Source organism: Gekko japonicus, unplaced genomic scaffold, assembly GCF_001447785.1.
Source record: "Gekko japonicus isolate JY-2015 unplaced genomic scaffold, Gekko_japonicus_V1.1 scaffold94, whole genome shotgun sequence".
Classification (NCBI taxonomy): domain Eukaryota; kingdom Metazoa; phylum Chordata; class Lepidosauria; order Squamata; family Gekkonidae; genus Gekko; species Gekko japonicus.
In genome coordinates this window covers 1,682,467-1,702,331 of record NW_015174274.1, presented here as the reverse complement: position 1 = coordinate 1,702,331, position 19,865 = coordinate 1,682,467, and the positions used below count along the sequence as shown (strand labels likewise).

The following is a 19,865-nucleotide window of genomic DNA, read 5'->3' as shown; positions in this document are numbered from 1 at the left end:
AGTATTAGTAGTAGTAGTAGTAGTAGTAAATCATTCTTTCAAGCCTATTGTATTTCTAGATTCCTTCTGAGCAAATAATGCTAGCATGCAAAAGAATAATCAGCAATCTAATTCACTATGTCTTTAGATTACTATAGTTCTTGCAGTCAGATAAAGGCATAATGTGTGTGTATGCACAAATATGAAATCAAATTATTTAATTTCTGTCATGTTCCTAATGGAGGTTAAGTGCAGTGATTGTTTTTGACATTCCAGTGCCTTTTTACAGAAAAATCAATTTCTGGTCTTTGCTTATGTATTTCTATTGTCCCTGAAAACAGAAGGGGCAGATATCATAAGAAAAGGCCCTTATCTGGCACCCAATAGTCAGGCAAAAATCAGTTTTGGGGAATACGTGGCTGTGCCTCAAACCCCATAATAATAATGATAAAGTAAAACAAGGTTGAGAAGCAGTGTCACAAATAAAATGAAGCAAATGACTTCGGGGTTTTGCTTAATCAACCAGTTGCAAATTAGGAGCGATCGGACCTCTCTTCACTTGGCAAGCCCAATGATATAAACTGCTACATGATGTCATCGTCCAGAATGAAAAACGACCATGAACTCTTGCACACACTTGTCTTTCATCATTGATCCATGGATACAATCTGTCAAAGTCAACCTATAACAAAAATAAAGGTTCATTAATTTTTGTAATGTTTACTAGAAACGATAGATTTGTATGATCTGTTGTACAATGGAATTCATGAATGTTGTGCACCCACGCTAAAATGTGTGTAGAAGAACTTGGACTGTCATGTCTAACCAAACAGGTTAAATGACCTATATTAGGTGGTCTTGAATTCATGGAAGAAAATATTATCCTCAATATTCTTTAAAAATGGATTCTGAAGGTTGCACAGTTTTGGTGAGATTAATATGATAATAATTTACTTACAGGAGATCCATCACTCCAAGTATTCCCTATGTCAGAGTCCAAAGAATTTAAACCAATCCAGGTCAAATCTTCAGTCCTAAAATTCAACAAAATGTTATGTAGAAGCCAGTGAATATGAAAACATTTCATGACACTCAAAATTGGAATTTTTGAAATATTTAAAATATTAATGTTTTAAATAAATTTTAACAATACACAACATGATTTGCTTGAATTGCTCTAGAAAAAATATTAAAAGTGAGTCAGCTGGGCTGAGGAAGGAGCAGGTACAGAGCTGGATTCGTCAGGCCACACCTGGAGTATTGTGTGCAGTTCTGGAGGCTTCACTTCAAGAAGGATGTGAAAGTAATGGGGCGTATGCAAAGGAGAGTGACGAAGATGATCGGGGGCATGGACATTAAGCCCTACGAGGAAAGGCTGAGGGACTTGGGAATGTTCAGTCTGGAGGAGAGGAGGCTGAGGTTGGCAGCTGTTCCTGTTGGCAGCAGAGGATTGGACTCGCAATAATGGGTTTAAATTAAGGGTGGGAAGGATATTAGGAAAAACTATTTTACAGTAAGAGTTTTTCAGCAGTGGAATCAGCTGCCTTGAAAGGTTGTGAGCTCCCCGTCACTGGCAGCCTTTAAGCAGTGGCTGGACAAACACTTGTCAGGGGTGCTCTAAGCTGATCCTGTATTGAGCAGGGGTTGGACTAAATGACATGTATGGCCCTTTCCATCTCTGTGATTCTATACATCTATGTATCATCATCAGTAGGAGTCTCTTAAATCTTGTTATATTATTGTATTCATGGGTCAGGTGCGCCATGCCAAGCAAGAATACCATTGGGGCAGAGCATGTTTCTAAGCATCTATACTATTGTAAGCAATATGGCCTGTCAGAATACTGACTCATGATAAACCTGGTGTTTCCAGTTATGTACCTGTTGAACTACTGAAAACGTTTGTTACTCAGGTTTGGGCATGAGTGGATGCAGTTTAAATTTGATATACCACTTTCATAAGTTACAGTTTGCTGGGATGGCAAACTAAGGTTTGAGGGGAAGAAGAATGTAACCCTGTATTGGAAAAAGGGTTTGGGGCCAAGGTCTAATTAGTAGACTGTAGATACTCAGACAGCAGATAGCTGATGTATACACAGGCTTGTACTAATTTGCATGTTTAGCAAAGGCTCATGGGGCATGCTTTCGAAACAGCCACCATGACAAGGAGAGATGGTATAAAGCAGGACAGGGCTAGCTGAAAGAACAAGGGATTATTATTGAGGTGCGCTGAAGGTAGTGTTCTTTGAAAGGCAAAGAATGTTTCTAGGCTTTGGATCCAGAAAGGACACAAAGCTGAAACTGCTGGTTGGAAAGAATTGAACTCTCCTCCCTGGGAGAGCAGTGGTGGCTAAGAAGAGCTGAAGAGTCTGGGAAGGGCAAAGAACAGGAATAGCTGACAGCTGAATTCTTCATTGACTGCCTGAGATCAACACCCTAGTACAGAGCTGCCCTGTTTCATCTTGCTGCCAACGCCCCGAGGGCGCTAAGGTTCTTTGACTTGTGTGGCTAGACAATAAACCACACAGTTAAAACAATAATCCAAGCAGTAAAGGGTAACAAAATAATTTATTCGAATACGGAGCACCTCACAGCTTAAATTCAGCATGGATGTTCGATTTGCTACAGCCAGAAACTTGCTTATATTCTCTTCTTGCTCCTCCTCACTTTACATCATAACTGACATCACTTAGACATGCTCAGTTCAGTTTTCTTTGTCTGGCCAGTCATCAATCACATATTTAACACACAGGATGTTAGTTGGCTGCGTCTCAACTCCCACAATACAGGTGCAGCACTCCTTATACTCATTATGGGGAATTTCAGACAGGCGCTATCTCCCGGTAGGGAACCGATTCTCAACCGGGTTCTGGTCTGTCATTTCAGACAGAACCCGGTTGGGAATCGGTTCCCTACCGGGATGTAAGTGGCATTTCACACAGCAAAGCCTCTGTTCCGGTTAGGAACCGGGAGGGAAGCGTTTTACCTGTAAACTGCTTCCGAGTAGTCTCCCGTTCCCTCTCCCGGTTCCGATACACTTCTTTCCCACCTTTTTTCGGCCGTGCGGGCTTTTTTAAAAAAAACATTCGACTTATAGCGATATATCGATGTAACGCTATACCAGGACTCCAAACGATCGCAATAGCGATCCCATTAGAATGTCTTGCGATCGTTTGGAGTTCTGATATAGCGTTATATCGATATATCGCTATAAGTCAAACTTAAAAAAAAACAACGATCGCCCGCACGGGAAGAAAACAGCGGGGAAACAAAGCGGTGCGTGTGTGAAATGCCAAACCGCTTCTGAATCAGCTCATTTCCGGTAGGGGCAAGCCGTGTGTGAAACGGCAGCCCTGTACTGGTTCAACTCAAAACGGAAGGATACCGGCTTGAAACCGGAAGAAACTGGGTAATGTGAAATTCCCCTATATTTTGATTGATAGTTTTGTTTACTCCTTTTGGCAAGACTCCCAGACTTCTCCCAGACTGAATGAACTCTCCAGTACAAAATTCTATCAGTTCTGTTACAAAATTGGTTCCTTTACATTTATACAGGCATATAAAGGTCTTAGAGCATTTTATAAACTTATTTTCACTAAAAGGTAAACATCACATGAAAGCATATGTCATTACAGTGACATTCAAAAAAATTAAACTCTTTACATGAATTATTTTAGTTTTAAAATAGCCTGTGGCATAAAGCTCTTGTAGGTGTGCTGAATCTATACATCTGTTTTCACTTTGGTTCATCAGGGAATTTTACAGAATATTTTAAAGCCTTTTTTGTTTAAATTAAAGCTTATAATTTGTAAAACACACTAGGTTGACCCTTTTTATTTGATGCCAAGAGTCATGACTTAAGACTTCTGTGACATCTTCTGCTTGTTACTCCTTTAACAAAGTTCAAGGCACACACTTTGGAACATCTCCCTTTGCTCATTAGTTCTTTCAACTTTGTTTCTTTAATTGACTCGCCCATGATGGCTTCAGAGATACGGGAGTTCCAGTCTTATATCGGCTCATCTAATGAATCATCAGAGGGCAGTGGTTCCTGCAGAGCATTCTGGAACCCAATTGAGTCCATTAGTCTTTGCAAGCAAGCATAAATCTGCTCGCTGCATAGATGGAGGGGGGAACCCCCACTGAACCTTCAGGGTGCAATGATCTGACCATGGCACCAACGTCTTGGCCATCAGATCAATATCTACCCCCATGCTGCAAATTAAATCCACCATGTGGCCTGCTTGGTGTGTGGGCCCTGTTACAATCTGGGTGAACCCTGGTGCTGCCATGAATGACACCAGGTCCACAGCCTGCTTTGAGGAGGCAAAATCGTCATGGATGTTGAAGTCCCCAAGGATTACAAGCTTGGGGGATTCCAAGGCCCAGCCAGCTACAGCCTCAAGCAGGCTTGGAAGGCTGTCTGCTGGTGTGCTAGGCGAACAAACAAACAGCCAGACTCACCTCAGAGTCCCAGACCTGGCATACAAAATCAATGTCAGTAGTCATCAGGATGGGGAGCACCCTGAAGGAAAAACTGTTGGATAAGTATCACTACCCCACCCCCTCTGCCCCACTGTTTGAGACTGAAGGACAGAGAAACCTGAACGGGGCAGCTCTTTCAAGGCAACTGTTTCACCTTCCCTTGTCCAGGTCTTGGTCACGCATGCCAGGTTCCTTTCTTGTGCTGCAGTAAAATCCCACAGTGTCGAGGACTTATTATTAATGGACCTGGCATTGCACAGCAGCAGTGTGTTGTGCTGAAGGGGGGGGGGTGAGTATCCCTAGCCATCACACCCACATGTCTCATGATGGGACGAAGGTTGGAAGGCAACCAAACATCTCCATCTCTTTCCACTCCAATACCTTCTCCCACCGCCATACCTTCCCCTGCTCCCATCACCGGGATCCCCATAGTTAAATATATGCATTCATTGTCTATTGCTTCAAGCATAGAAATGCAATTGGAGAACATAGCCCACAGTGGCTGTATGTTTCCCTCCCACAGGGCAAAGGCCAGCTCCACAAAATGAGATCATAAAAATTATGAACCACAGCCCTGATGTTAATCAATGGTCTATCCACTGCTCCTTTTTATGCTTAAAAGACATAACAAAATCCATTCATAATGTCCTGCTGTCATGTCTCATCAGACCTTCAGCACTCACCAGCAGTGTCTATTGTGACATAATAGGCTTACACATGTTTCAGCCTGTGCACACATCAGATGCCTTCCTAAAACAGTTGAAATTATTTTGGACCCTGAGATAGAAAGGATATGTTATGACACTCACAATTCCGTTATTTTTCTTTGTTCTTCATCACTATGGATGGAAGCCAGGTCTCCTCCAATTTCTCTGCAAAAATCTCGAGCTTCAAACCAAGTTTTCTTGTATTTTTTCTCTCTAAAAATCTAAGTGTAAAATAAGTATAACGATATATTTTGGTGCCAATTTCAACTCTTTCCTTCTGGAACTTTGCTAATCCCTGTCTATTCCCCTAACAGATCTTGGTGTTGCTAAAAAAGTGAATCATCATTTAAGAGACATCTGTGAGACAGGAATACAGAAAGCAAGTAAAGTATAAAAACTGAATGCATTATCAGGAAAACGGAACCAGAGAAGCAAGAGCAGAGTTACCTGCAGAATTCTTTAAGTACACCTTGGTCTGCTTTTTGTTAATGCAGTTAACAAAAGATGAAGAAATTAAAAGAGGATGTGAATCCATATAAATGAACTGAAAAACAACAACAGAGAGAAGTTACCCACTGGTGAAAGGTGCTAGGGCAATAGGATATGGGGCAAAAGAGATGACTTGCAGGAAAAGAAGTTTAGCTATCAAGAAACATGTTTCAAATATTAGGGTAATGGGCATGTAGTGTGTTGTGAGAGAATCTAAAATGGCTTATATTTGCCACTCTGCTCAGTGTGGTCTGAAGCCCTCCTCTGGCATACGGAGTCTTCCTCTGATGGAAGTTTCCTGGAGAGCTTGTTTGGGTAGAGGAAAGTCCCTTAGGCTGGACGAAAACTTCAGATTTAGCTGAGTAGAGCCAGTGTCTCTTTAGGGGAAAAAAATCTGCATTGGTGCATGGGACTACAACAGAAGATGGTGGAAGATATATCGATCAGTTAGCATTTAATTGATTTTGAACTGTTTGTTTTAGATATAAATACTGCATTGTTTAAGAAAACACTCTGAGGAAGACTTATGAAAGGTTGATGAGCTTGGACATTAACTTTCCAGATAGGGCGACCTGGTTTCCAGCTGAGAGAGAAAAGATGCTTGTGGGCTGTGCTCCGCCAAGAGGTAGTAACTTTGTTTCTGTTTTATTTTATTTTATTCAGCTTTGGTTTTAGCTCCAATGCTTTTGTATTCATTTTTATTTTGCTTATAGCTCCCTCCCGTCTCAATTTTAGGAGGAGGGATGGAACTTAGGGCCTTAAATAAACGAGCTGGAAGGTGTTGCAGGTATCACAGTTTTTCAAACTATTATTATTATTATTACTTCTATCTAGGGTTGCCAAGTCTTACCTTGGCTGCAGTGGGGGGAGAACGAGACACTATTTCATCCCCTCCTCTCTGTTTTATTTACTCATTTGTTCATTTTATCTTTATCCTTTTTGGCAGGGATAATTTTGTAGTATTTTTGAATTATTTATTTTATTGACATTTTATTACTATGTTTTTTTAAAGTATATTTTATATTCTATTCCCCACTAGGGATTGCCTCAGTGGGTTTTAATATGATGGTCTTTATCTATTATAATTTTAGGTGAAGGAGTTAAAACCTCTATTAAATTGATTTCAGCCATCTGTCTAGTGAAATTGATTAAAATTTATTAGATTGAGATTAACAATGGGAAAGAAAAGGTTGTGAGCCCTCAATGACAACCTACCCCCTTCCAAACAGAGTAAGATAGAGGACGTTCTTACTATAAAAACTTCCAATAGATTTGCATCTCTTTCAAATGAAGATACGACACCCCCAAGCCCTTTAAATATTTCTTCTGATCCCCCTCTGGGTTCTTCTTCTCATATAACCATATTAGATGGGTTTTTGAGAAAAAATAAAGATCAGAAAAAAACAAATACATTTAGAAATGCTAGCAACTCAGATGCTACTAATTTCTGATACTTTGGGGAAAATCTTTGAAAAATTACGAAGAGGATTTCCTAGCAAAGGGAAACAAGGAAATAGGGGAAACAAGAGTATAGAAGCGAAGGCAGTAGTATTATCTACTCTGCCAATGAGAACACAAAAGCCATGCAAACAAAACGATGGGATGCTATGTCAGCCTAAGGATGAATAGAAGGGTGGAACATGGAAAAGCAAAAGGAAGGCAATTTGAAATTCATATCAAACTTGGGTTTGCTTTCACACACCCTGACACTGGAACGTAACAAAATAGTGTTGAACATCCTCCCCTATAAAGGACAGAAGATAAACTGGATGAGTACATGGAATGCCCGAGAACATCTTTCTTATTTTCTACATAAATACCCATCTTCTATTGATTTAAAATTTCTGCAGCATATTCCGGTATTTCTAAGAGGCAATAGAATTAGGCTTTATTTGTATTCCTCCTGGATTCCAACTTTAATATTTTCTGTGCAGGGATATCTTAAAAGATACCAAAAGTTCCCTGTACAGTCATACTACCAGAAAGGGAACTTGTCTCTCTTAACTAAGTTGGAGGCCTCACCCCAGACGAGGAGGAATAGAGTAGAACATGTCCCTAAACCTAGTGAAATAACTGAAGAGTGAGAATTGCTTATTGATTCTACATCTGCAGAAACAGTATTTAAGAGGGAAAAGGATTATGTAAATAAACAACTTGATAAGCAGGATTTTTTGCTTTTTAAAAACATACGCCACCTTGTTGGATGTTTGTACTACTCTGTGCCCTTGAGAACAGTAGTCATGCTCTCATGCCAAGTTATGTGTAGCAGTATCACAAAGGAGGGACAAAGATACACCTGAGTTCTTTGCTCCTGTTCTACAAGCAGCTGACAGGGACAGAGGAATCCTGAAAATGTCTCCTGTGCCTAAATAAAGCATGGTCCTATCCCCGAGTCCTCACTGATTAGGCAAAGAGAGTTGGACACTGGGATGCAACATTAGCTGGGCTTTTCTTTAGCTGAAACAAGAGAGATTTTTTTAAAAAATGTATGTTTGAATGCACATGTGAAATTAAGTCTCCAATTTTTAGTCTAGCAAAAAATTATACCCAGAGAACCAAGCTCTAGAAAACATGGCATTAAATCAAACAATATTACATAGAACATGTTGAATTCCTCTCAAAGATGAGATTACTTAGAGAGGCTGCCAGTGGATGTAATTTAGATATGGAGGTTCTCTGTCAAGATACATTTGGATTCAGTAATCCCTGAGTTTGCTTCTAGGGTTATCTTTTTATGACATTGCATTTCATGCTTACAGCAATCTGCTGACTGGGGCTGCCTCCTCCACTATCCTAAAGCACCTTACAGAACTTTAAAGCATAAGACATTGACAGTTCTAGAAAAATCATAGATGACGAACAAATATCATTTAAAAATAAACATTGCATTCTTAAATAAGAACGACGGTAAAACTTTTAAAGTAAAAAAGGGGGCAGGGGGGTTGTTGTTGGGGCAAGAGTTGTTGTCACACCTTCTGCCCATTGTTTACAGATGAATGCCGCCGTCTCCTCACAGCTCACAACGTCCCATAATCCAGCTGCAGTTCCAGTTCTCATAGCAACACAGCCATGATTTTGACCTTGGGGAAAGCCAGTTGAATTAAGCTACTTTTTGTACCAATTTTGTACCAATTTTTCTTAAATGGACAAGCCCTTTTTGAGAAAGTAAACCCCCAGAGTATATCGATGTAATGGGATTTAATTTCTGCTGGTTTTATATCACTGTCTCAACCATATTAAACTTGGGGACCTTTCTTCAAATCTCATTTTCTTCACCATCTGTTTTTCCACTCAGCTTTCTTTCCCTTGGATCTCCTTCTTTTTTTGTCTCCTTTCTTCTCAAAAACTGCCATTTTAAAAGCTATCAGCAGCTCTCAGTTTCCTGCCTCACATTCTCTCATCTCTACTGTAACCATCCCAATGACTGTGGCTCACTTTGCTCCATCTCCCCAATGAGCCCTCCAGCCAGTCGGTGTCACTCCCTGCAGCAGGTTCACTACAAAGGTACCCACCAGGCATCCCTGAGTTCCAGTGGCTAAATGTAACTGAGTGTCCATTAGTCCAGTTGAGTGTCCAGCCTTCCGTTATCTCTGATATGCCAATCCAGAAATACTTTTCTGGACGTAGTCCAACTAGACTAGTTAGGTAAGCTTGTTCATATCTGCAGAACAGAATAGGTAATTAGTGTGGGCAAAATGATCCTTCTGCTGATTTTACTGAACATTTAGACTGAATTGATAATCCACACACGCTCTAGCTGGGTGTGTCAGGAAACATTCTCTGCTATAAACTTTATGTGAACTCGAGACTACAGAGAGAAATATCTACTCTTTGTGTGAACTAGAGACTACACAGATAAATAGATTACACTTCCCCTTAAAGGTCTGATATATAGAGGGTGAGGATATGCAAATAGAACTGCCAGTCCCTCAGCCTACACACACAGTCTGTAAGTACCAGTCCTGTATTTACATCTGTCCTTTTTGTACTCCCCACTTCCTCACTTGGCCAGGCGGCCTCTGATGGTTAGAGGCAAGCCTTTTAATATAGAGAGCCCTTTTAATATATGCTAGTCCCCTCTGTACCCTGGTGGTCTGGTAGAGAAAGCCAGCAACGGTCAGTCAGGCTGCTGGGAACCTTTGGCGGGAGAAAGAAAGGGGAGAAGGTAGAATAAAAAAGACCAGTTCAACTGATTTTTGTTCAGATAAGGTTTAGAGAGCTCTTCCGTAGGTTGGTGATTTTCATTCTGTCTCTAGTTGCTTTAGGGGGAAGACAACTGTTTAGTCTGATAGCCTGAAGTGGCCCACACTGGTTTAAGGTTCTCTTCCATAGTCTTTTGGATATATTTAAAGGCTACAAGTGGTATAAAAGGTAAAGGTAAAGGTTCCCTTGCTTGAAAGCCAGTCGAATCCGACTCTAGGGTTGCAGTGCTCATCTCCGTTTCAAAGCCGAAGAGCCAGCACTGTCCAAAGACGTTTCTGTGGTCATGTGGTCATGACTAAACACCAAGGTGCACGGAACGCTGTTACCTTCCCACTGAAGTGGTACCTATTTATCTACTTGCAATTTCTTGCTTTCGAACTGCTAGGTTGGCAGGAGCTGGAACTAGAGATGGGAGCTCACTCCATCATGCGGCACCTGGGTCTCGAACTGCTGAACTACTGACCTTCCACAGCCTGCAGTTCAGCATCTTAACCACTTGAGCCACCGCAGCTCCTACAAGTGGTTTTTATACCCAATTAAATATATTGGGTATATTTAAAAGCTTCAAGGTCCTCACTTGAAAGGCTGTAGTCTAAAGGGTGAGGAAATCTATGGAACAACTTCATAGGTCTTTAGTTTAGAAGTACTTGTGTTACCCATGGTTCGAATGGATCCCAACAAGCAATTTCAGAACAGAAAATACAGCACAAAATAAACAACAATAACCTGTATTGGAAATCTCTTCAAGACATCAGGCAGCCCCAAAACACCAAACTGGAGCCACCAAGCCTCTGCTGTCTGTCTTGCTTGAAGCTTGTTGCCTGGCCTGTAGCGTGCTGCCTTCCCACCAGTTTGCTGCCTTTCCACAAATAACCTCAGCTTCCTTCTCACTAGCTTAGCTTCTTCCTCAGAGACCTCGCCCACTCTTATACTGCATTCCTACTTCCAGGTGCACTTCATGTGGGTAATCCCCTGCTGCCCTGAAACTGCTATTCACCTGGAGAAGGGCTGTGTGGCTCACCACCTGCCTCCGTGACATACAATAATCTTCCGCAGTGTTCCATTACAGTACTTTGGCATTCTCTCCATATATATATATATATTCCATAAGTTACAATATCCATTCCATTGTCATGCAGTTAAAAGGAATTCTCTCTCATGTGCTCCACAAAGAGTTATCAGATGCCGCCCCTCTCCAACCCACTGCCACCTACTTTGGTTTTTACTAGGGGGTGTGCATCTCAAAATTCTCAGACTGAAAACATACTCCAAAATTGCTGCTTTGGGTCATTACCATGATTTCCAGAATGGCAAACAGAAATCTGAGATTCTTAGGAATTTAAAAAGCACCACCTGGAAAAATCTGTATTGTTTTCTATGTGGATGTTGTCTTTCTTTTATTCTCTTGATTTCCCACGTAATACCTTTCCCCCCTTGCAACTGGATCGTCTCAAGGGACCAGCAGAGTACTCCCAGCTAAGCACCATTGCAGTTCTGTTCGAGGTTCGAGGTTTGGACCGACCGTAAACACTTGGAAACCCTAAAAGCCCCTTGGCACCTAAATGCACTCACTCTAAAGCATCTCCCAGGGAAGTCAAATTTCCTGGCTGATGCTCTGTCCCACCTACCCAATCATGACAGTCAATGGGAGGAATGGCGGATACCATGGTGGATACCATGTTCACGCCCACCCAATTGGGAGGGGCAGTGGTGACATGCAGCCAGACAAAGGGGGAGGCCTGTGCCAAGTCATCACCTTGGGCAGAGAAGTTCTAATCTGCCTTCTCTGAGAGTGACAAGGAAGAGATTGAGAAGGAGGGGACACTGGTGCAAAAAGAAGACTGGTGCTGAATTGTTAAGGGGGAAAATACTATTGATGGGACATGATAATAAAATGGGACTCTAAATCTCATACAGAGACAGTGTTGGTGGTCTCGCATGAGGGGGGGGGACATATCTAAATATGTAGCCTCCTGCCAAATGTGTGTAATGAGCAAAAGGCATGTGGGGAAAACCCTTGGACTCTTGCAACCACTAGAGACACCAGAAACGCTGTGGTCCATTATATCTATGGACTGTCACAGACTTGCCCCTGAGACAGGGAAAATGATGATCTGGATGGTGGTGGACCTGTTTTCAAAACAGGCGCATTTCATCCCATGTAAGCAGGTGCCCACAGCCCGGAAATTGGCCCAAATGTTTATGCAGCCCATTATCAGGCTCCATGCTTTGCCCCACAAGATAATTTCGGATCATGGCCCAGATTTTGTTGCAGGATTTTGGAAAGAGCTTTTAAAGTTCTAATCTGCCTTCTCTGAGAGTGACAAGGAAGAGATTGAGAAGGAGGGGACACTGGTGCAAAAAGAAGACTGGTGCTGAATTGTTAAGGGGGAAAATACTATTGATGGGACATGATAATAAAATGGGACTCTAAATCTCATACAGAGACAGTGTTGGTGGTCTCGCATGAGGGGGGGGGACATATCTAAATATGTAGCCTCCTGCCAAATGTGTCTAATGAGCAAAAGGCATGTGGGGAAAACCCTTGGACTCTTGCAACCACTAGAGACACCAGAAACGCTGTGGTCCATTATATCTATGGACTGTCACAGACTTGCCCCTGAGACAGGGAAAATGATGATCTGGATGGTGGTGGACCTGTTTTCAAAACAGGCGCATTTCATCCCATGTAAGCAGGTGCCCACAGCCCGGAAATTGGCCCAAATGTTTATGCAGCCCATTATCAGGCTCCATGCTTTGCCCCACAAGATAATTTCAGATCAGGGCCCAGATTTTGTTGCAGGATTTTGGAAAGAGCTTTTAAAGTTCCTAAGGGTGGAACAGGTACTGAGCCATGGCTACCACCCAGAGGCAGGTTCTGGAGCAATTCCTGAGGTGTTTTATAAATCATCAACAGGACAACTGGATATACTTACTCCCTTTTGCGGAATACAGTTACAATAGCTCGGTGCATAGCTCTATTGGGGTATCTCCTTTCAAGGCAGTACATGGGTGTGAAGGAAGACCCCCTCCCAACCTTGGACCCAGAAAATCCGGGCCCAAGGGATGCACAAACCTGGTGGTGCACAATCACCCAAGGATGGCCCATGCTCCAAAAGACTTTGGACAAGGCAAAGGAGGACTACAAACGCTATGCTGATCAAGGGAGGGGCCCAGATCTCAACTGTTTGCATGAGGTTCTCCCAGTGCTAAGTGTACCACATATCCACAGCTTCAGGATTCTTTCTTTTCATTTTGATGCCCTTTTGCTCTTGAATAAAGAACATTCTTTTTAGTACCTGTCCTCTATGAACACCAGGGAACCCTTGTTTCTTTCACATAATTTCTTTGCTTCTGGAAATGTCCCCAATGTTTTTCCACTTAAGTAACAATAGAATCCATGCCTTTTCCAACCCTGTCAATAAAAAAACAATTATTGATCTCATGTTAGTGCAATAATCAATAGGGAATGCTATCCACATACAGCCTCATGTCCTAAGTCTACAAGGGTATACAGTGAAGTAATCCCCATAAAAACTTCTTCACAAGTCTGCCAGCTGGATGGAATTAAAAGAAATTCTATAGCTGTGATCAACAAATTCATTTCCTGATTTCAAAATAATTTAAGCTTTTTTCAGAGCTGAATAAATGTAATAAGTGGAAGGAAGACAGAAGAGGTCAATGGGACAGCCCCTACTCCTGACTGTCACACCAGTATTTGATAGTCTGATACATCCTGCAGACAGATGCTTGTATGGTTCTCTTTGTGTGACCAGGAGCCCTTAAAAAATACATTCAGTTCAACGTAGTCATTCAACAATGAATGAATCTGAAAGGGACTTTTGTACCTTTGACATAAACAATATCATTTCAGTTTAAGTTCACATATTCTAGTTTGACTTCTTTGGTCATCTTCTTTGGACATGCTATGTGAAGGACTGTGCAATGTCTTTTTGCACAAAGCAAATCAGTACTACAGAGGGGACAGTAGAGCTAGTAAGGTGGATACGTCAGTTTCCTACATATTCATCCTATTCTGCTGTTGTTTCTTTGTCTACACAGAATGCTATTCTCGGGGACTTCCTTCCAACTACTTCCTTCTCCTGCTGCCTTGCTCTGTCTCCCCTCCAACCTCCATGAGAGAAATATGTGCTCTCAGAATCTCTCTACATCTTCTAGATAGAGAGGTAGGAGTACTTGGTTAGGAAAACCAGCCTGAAACCTTTAAGAATGATAACTGCTGAAATCTTCTCAAAAACAACATAATTTGAGGATGAAGCATCAACTTTGTGAGGCTAACCAGTTTTAGTAAACTTCTAAACAATTTACTTCTGGCTTACATTCTGGCAGCCTGGGTCAGCATCTTCTGGTTCAGAAAGAATTTCCAAAGCTTTTCTTTTACAGATGTAACCATATTCCTCTTGACAGAAAGTATCCACCCAATATCCATTCTGGAAACGGAAGAGTGAAGACATGATTCTCAGTGAAGGACACAGCGCTCCTTATAATTTGAACTTTGTTTCCATTTCCCAGTGCTTGATTTTTTTCTTCTACCCATACAGGGCGGCTTAATGCAACCTTCGTTGCATTAAGAACTGCATGAATTGCCCAGTATATTTACATGAAATCTACAAACCAAAGAACTACTGAGCAACAACTGAAACGTTCATCTCAAGTCTATGAATACGAATGAAAAGTAATTTTCAACAAGTAGAAAATGCTAGCATCTGCAAATATATTCACATTTGAGAATTTACACATGGTACAAACTGCATAGTTGAATTAGATATATCTAGCACAGTTTGTATGTAGCAATATCCAGGCAATCCAAATCCTGCAGATGAACTGTAACTTGTGACCTTCATAAATGACATTAATGCTTTCATTTTGCTAAACTGAGGTCTCTGCCACACGGCAGGGAAAAGGACAGTCGAACTGCAGCTAATCTGAGCCGCATCAAAGTTGAGACGCCGTGGCAGGATTTCACGGATCCCCCGAGCCGCGGCGCCGTCGCTCCCCGGCACGATCAGATGCCAGGGAGAAAGCGACGGTGGGAAGGGGAGCCTGGCAAACTGCGCATGCTCACACATGCGCAGTTCGGCCAGGAGCTGTGGATGCACCGGCACAAGGACATGCCGGCGATCCCACGGCCGCACTTGCTGCAGCCCATTCGAAAGAACCACCCAGGTAGGTGGTTCTTTTTTGGTGCGCTTCATGGGCGGGATGGGACAGATCGGAGACGGTAGCACGACATTCCCCGGATGTTGCTGTGGGATCACGCTCGTTTGCTCCGTCCCAGATCCGTCCTTCTCCCGGCCCAAACGGCATGTATGGACAGGGCCTGAGTCTACTGATTTTGCAATCATTTATTTTGATTCTTCTAACCACAAGAGGAAGAGTTATTCAAGGCACAGAAAGCTATACCCCGAACAGTGGCAATCTCACTCAGTTACTTTTTCTGGCTTCTGAGATTTCAGCATCCATCCAGTACATACTTTCAAGTTTATATTTTAAGTCAAAAGGTGCAGAAACTTTGTTTTCAAAAGTAGGGGGCAGAGGAGAGGCCTCCCCCCACAAGCCAATGTTGGTGGACCCAGCAGAGACACAGTGACCTACGGTTTCCATAGGAAGAGAAGGTACCATGAGACAGTCTCATCTTGCAGGACAAGAAACTGGGGGGAGGTGTCTGCTGGGTGGTATTCAAGCTCCCTCAGACCAAAGCAAAATAGGATATCAGGTTGTCTCATCTCCCTGATGCCAGAAAGAGACCGGAGTTAAGGGATGGGTGGAGGAGTAATTGGGTGAACTGCAAAGGGAGAGGGAAGGCTCAGCAGACTCATTCAGCAAAACCCCCACAGTGGAAATGCATCTTTTGTAAGCAGGTAGAGAAGAAGACAGCCTTATTTTTACTGTAAGCAGACAGCATTATTTTTACTTCTCCACTCATGATGACACAGTTGTCCAGGGAGTCTTGTAGATAAGTAGGCTCTCCACTCTGCCACTTGGTGTATGTCACACGAGTCCCATCACTCCATTCAAAATACCTCTCAGTCTTCTGGGCATTCAGTCCTATCCACAGCATATCTGTTGGATCTAAGGAGATAAAGGCATGTTGGGTATTATTCTTTCATTTAATCTATAACCCAGACCCTCTCCCCACAGAGGACTCAGGGCAGTTGACAGCATTTAAAAAATACAATTAATATAAATACAATAAAAATAAATGCAATAAATAAAGCAACAAAACTAATTAAACAACTAATTACTTGGATAAATTAGAACAACTGGCAAGCTCTCTGGTTCATAAGGCTGCATGAAACAAAGCAATCTTACATGCCCTACAGAATGCTGGAAGATCCCACAGGGCACGGACTTCCCCAGGGAGCTGAATCCAGAGAGAAGGGGCAACCACTAAAAATGCCCTTGCCCTGGAGGTTGACAAGCAGGAAATTCACATGGCAGGCTCCTGTAGAAGACCTTGCAATGATAATCTAAGGAGGATATCTGGTGAAGGGAGCTTTGACTCCTGAAAGCTTATATCCCCCAAATCTCTTTGGTCTTGGTAAGGTGTTACTGGACTCAAATATAGCTCTCCTATTGCAGACTATTATGGCCACCCTCCTGAAACTATTTTCATGTGTTGAGCAGGATCCTTCAGCATATCTATTGATGCGGAAGGTCATGACAGTGCTGAGAGGCCACTGGGCATGCTTATGTGAAACTTGCATAGCTTATAAAAGAGTGCTGGTGCAAAACTGAGCAATGAAACATTGTGTGAACAGCTGGACTTTTGCATTATTGTTGCAACTGAGCAGCATTAGCCAGGAATAGGGAATAGCCAATTGCATTCCTTGCATTTGATGTGGTTGAGCTTGAGTGGCAGAATGCATCTTCCCTGCAAAATGTTTTCCCCCAGCCCACTGAAGACCCCAGAAACACTCTTAAGGGTGGCAGAAATAACTGGGGTTTGAAAAGCAGTCTCAAATGTTATTAACTTCGAAATCCATTTCTGACTCAGCTGTGCTGGTAGTTTTGCCACTGGAATAAGCAATTGCTTTGATTATTTACCTTATTCACAGTACAAATCTAGAAAAGTAGAACTAAGGATAATTTTTTTTATATTGTTGGTTCAAATGGGAAGGAGCCTATGTAACATTTACTGAGTTGTAGTACCAAAAACTTTGTTGTCAGTATGAAACCAGAAGAAAACAACACAGTAGAAGTATTTGCTGTATTTAAAACAGTGGTGAGTAGCAGTTAGGGTAGGCCTTGAGAGGCCTTGGCTCAAATCACTACTGTATAAAAATATGATGTAGACAAAGACTTACTGTAGCCAAGCTGAGAAATGACAAAACTATGCTCTTCAATATTGTGGATACTGGCTAAATCTCCACCTTCCTTTTGACAAGATGATAGTGCACCTTTCCACGACTTGAGGTTTCTTTGAAGGAGGTAACAGTGGCCTGAGTATGGAACCCAGCCATCTGGACATTTCACAGGCTTCAAGTCATCTAAAAAGGGAACAAGCATATTCAGTGGAAACTTTAATGCATGTTATACATGACTGCAGGGCATATAGCCACTTTTGTGATATTCTCCTACTCTCTACAACTACTCTATTTTCAACTAGTCAAAAGATGCAATTACTGAAGAACCTCCTAGAAAGTAGGCACCCTGAGGTTACAGCTAAACTTGCCAAATTTGGCTGGTTAGCTAAGGACTAGAAAACTGCTAGTGAAAAGCGAATAGATGTAATTTGTTATAAGATTTAACATGTTTTACTTGCAGACGCTATTTGATATTTTTGTTTTATATATCTTATTTATGCTTGTGGTTTTATGAATTTTGAGCAATTTAGTTTGACTACTGTATTAGAGTGCTGGCTTTTGCTGTGAATAAATTTGTTTGTATACCCTCCAGTGGAAACATATAAAAGCTTGGATCCATCTAGAGTTTCTGCAGGTGCAAAGATGGGGTAATTTTCACTGATTCACCCTTCTTACAGCCCAAAATATCCCCCCAAAACAAAATGCTGTTCCTGGGATACAGGGAAGACCCAAGGAACAGCTTGAAAATTGTGCATGCCCCATTCAAACCGGAGAAGGAATCAGCAAATATCCTAACGCACACACAACCCACACCCGTGGACATTCTTGGCAGAATGATTGATTCAATTATATGACTGGTTCAATTATTCAATTAAAATATGCTGTGAGCAAGGATATTTTAAACAACAATGTAATATTCTACTTGGGGAAATGATTGTTGCAAATAGAACTGCTATCTTCCATTATAAAGCAAATATCTCTCTTGTAAGAACTGGTATATTTTTTTAGAAATGTACTTTATATCGTAACAGGACTACCCCTATGCCTAGGATTGGCATAGGGGTAGTACATAAACTAACATAACATTTCCTTAAATGAAACTAAGACTTTGGAGCTAGATGAACTGCATCCAAGGGATCTAAAAGAACTTGCAAATGTAGTTTCTGACCCTCTGTCCATTACTCTTCAGAATTCTTAGAGAGCAGGTGAGGTGCCAGAAGATAGGAAATGTCCCCATCTTCAAGAAGAGGGAAAGGAGGATCCGGGTAACTACTGAGTTTTAAAACAGATCATCAAACAATCAGTCCTTGAGCACTTAGAAAGGACAGCAGTGATTACTAAGAGCCAGCATGGGTTTCTCAAGAACAATTCATGTCAGACTAACCTGATCTCTTTTTTTGAGACAGTTACTACCTTGCTGGACCAGGGGAATGCTGTAGACATAGTTTATCTTGATTTCAATAAGGTTTTTTATAAGGTTCGACATAATATTCTTATTGACAAATTAGTAAAATGTGATTTCGATCTTATGACTATTAGGTGGAACTGTAACTGGTTGACAGATTGCACCCAAAGAGTGCTTGTGAATGGTTCCTCATCCTCTTGGAGATGAATGACAAGCAGTGTTCCCTCTAAGCTGAGTTAGTGTGAGCTAGCTCACAGTTTTTTAGCCTCCGGTTCACACATTGTTGTCTCGGCTCAGGAAGCATGGCTCCGGAACAAACTCATTGATGCAGCAGCCAGATCACTTGCTCACAGCTTTAAGGCCAGCAGCTCACAAAGTAGAATTTTTGCTCACAAGCCTCCACAGCTTAGAGGGAGCATTGGTGACAAGTGGAGTGCTGTCAGCGAGCTGCCATCTCTTTGCTGGGTCGCCTCACGTCCCTTCCTTCCCCCCCCCCATCTTCTGTGTTGAAGTGTTTTCTCTGTTAGGCATCTGCTGCAACCAAGGTCGCCAGCTGGTGAGAAGTGGGAGTTATGTCTTCGCGCTCATGCTTGTTTAGCTTTACCCGTGTGAAAGGAACTTGTGTTTAGGAAACCGGGCGTTACTTTCTCATATAACTTCGCGCCCTTTCTAATCTCCCCGTTTCCAGCGGGAAGTAGGACCATTGGTCCAAACCTTGTTCAAAATCCCTTTATTATACCTGTACTGCTGACAAACGTCATTCCAATCAATTTCTGTGTGTTGTGATCAACCATGTCTTTGAAATAAATCTTGCTTTACTTTTGAACGTGGATCTATTCTCATGCTTGGGGATCTAACATTTTGATTGGAATGCACTTTTCCCCCTCACCTCGAATCTGACAGAAGTCATGAGCAGGGCAGAAGGGAAACCACCATCCCAGGCGGGTGATCGGGGGGACATACCGGTTACCGCCTCATCATCGAGCTCGGTCTCGGTCAGCGGGGCTGTAAGGGGAGCGATCCCTCAACACGAAACCATCCCGTGGCCTCCTCCGACCCCATCGCACTGGGGCAGATGGGAAGTACGGGTTGTGGATGATTGGACTATGTTCGACACCCAGGGCACGAAAGAGACGTTTTCTCACCGTGGCAGTGGGCTCCGTGAGAGCCTGTTTGATCAAGGATTATACCCGGAAAGACCACAGAGTTGCCCTCTGGAGAGCTACCGGGACGAAGACGATTTTTGGCCAACTGAAAGGCCGAGTGGACT

General features: G+C 42.2%; 1 protein-coding gene across 1 annotated transcript in view; it reads right to left on the bottom strand.

Annotated features, from left to right (window-relative positions):
- Window positions 1-19,865, bottom strand: part of LOC107120957 (macrophage mannose receptor 1-like) — a 67,394-nt gene that overhangs the window by 38,313 nt on the left and 9,216 nt on the right. Inside the window, exons 8-16 of the mRNA XM_015423749.1 lie at window positions 17,191-17,373; window positions 15,798-15,955; window positions 14,203-14,313; window positions 13,162-13,277; window positions 9,172-9,320; window positions 8,595-8,739; window positions 5,273-5,383; window positions 938-1,013; window positions 617-661 (exon numbers count right to left, since the gene is read on the bottom strand). Coding sequence (XP_015279235.1) covers window positions 617-661; window positions 938-1,013; window positions 5,273-5,383; window positions 8,595-8,739; window positions 9,172-9,320; window positions 13,162-13,277; window positions 14,203-14,313; window positions 15,798-15,955; window positions 17,191-17,373 — 1,094 coding nt within the window. The remainder of the gene's footprint in view (window positions 1-616; window positions 662-937; window positions 1,014-5,272; window positions 5,384-8,594; window positions 8,740-9,171; window positions 9,321-13,161; window positions 13,278-14,202; window positions 14,314-15,797; window positions 15,956-17,190; window positions 17,374-19,865) is intronic.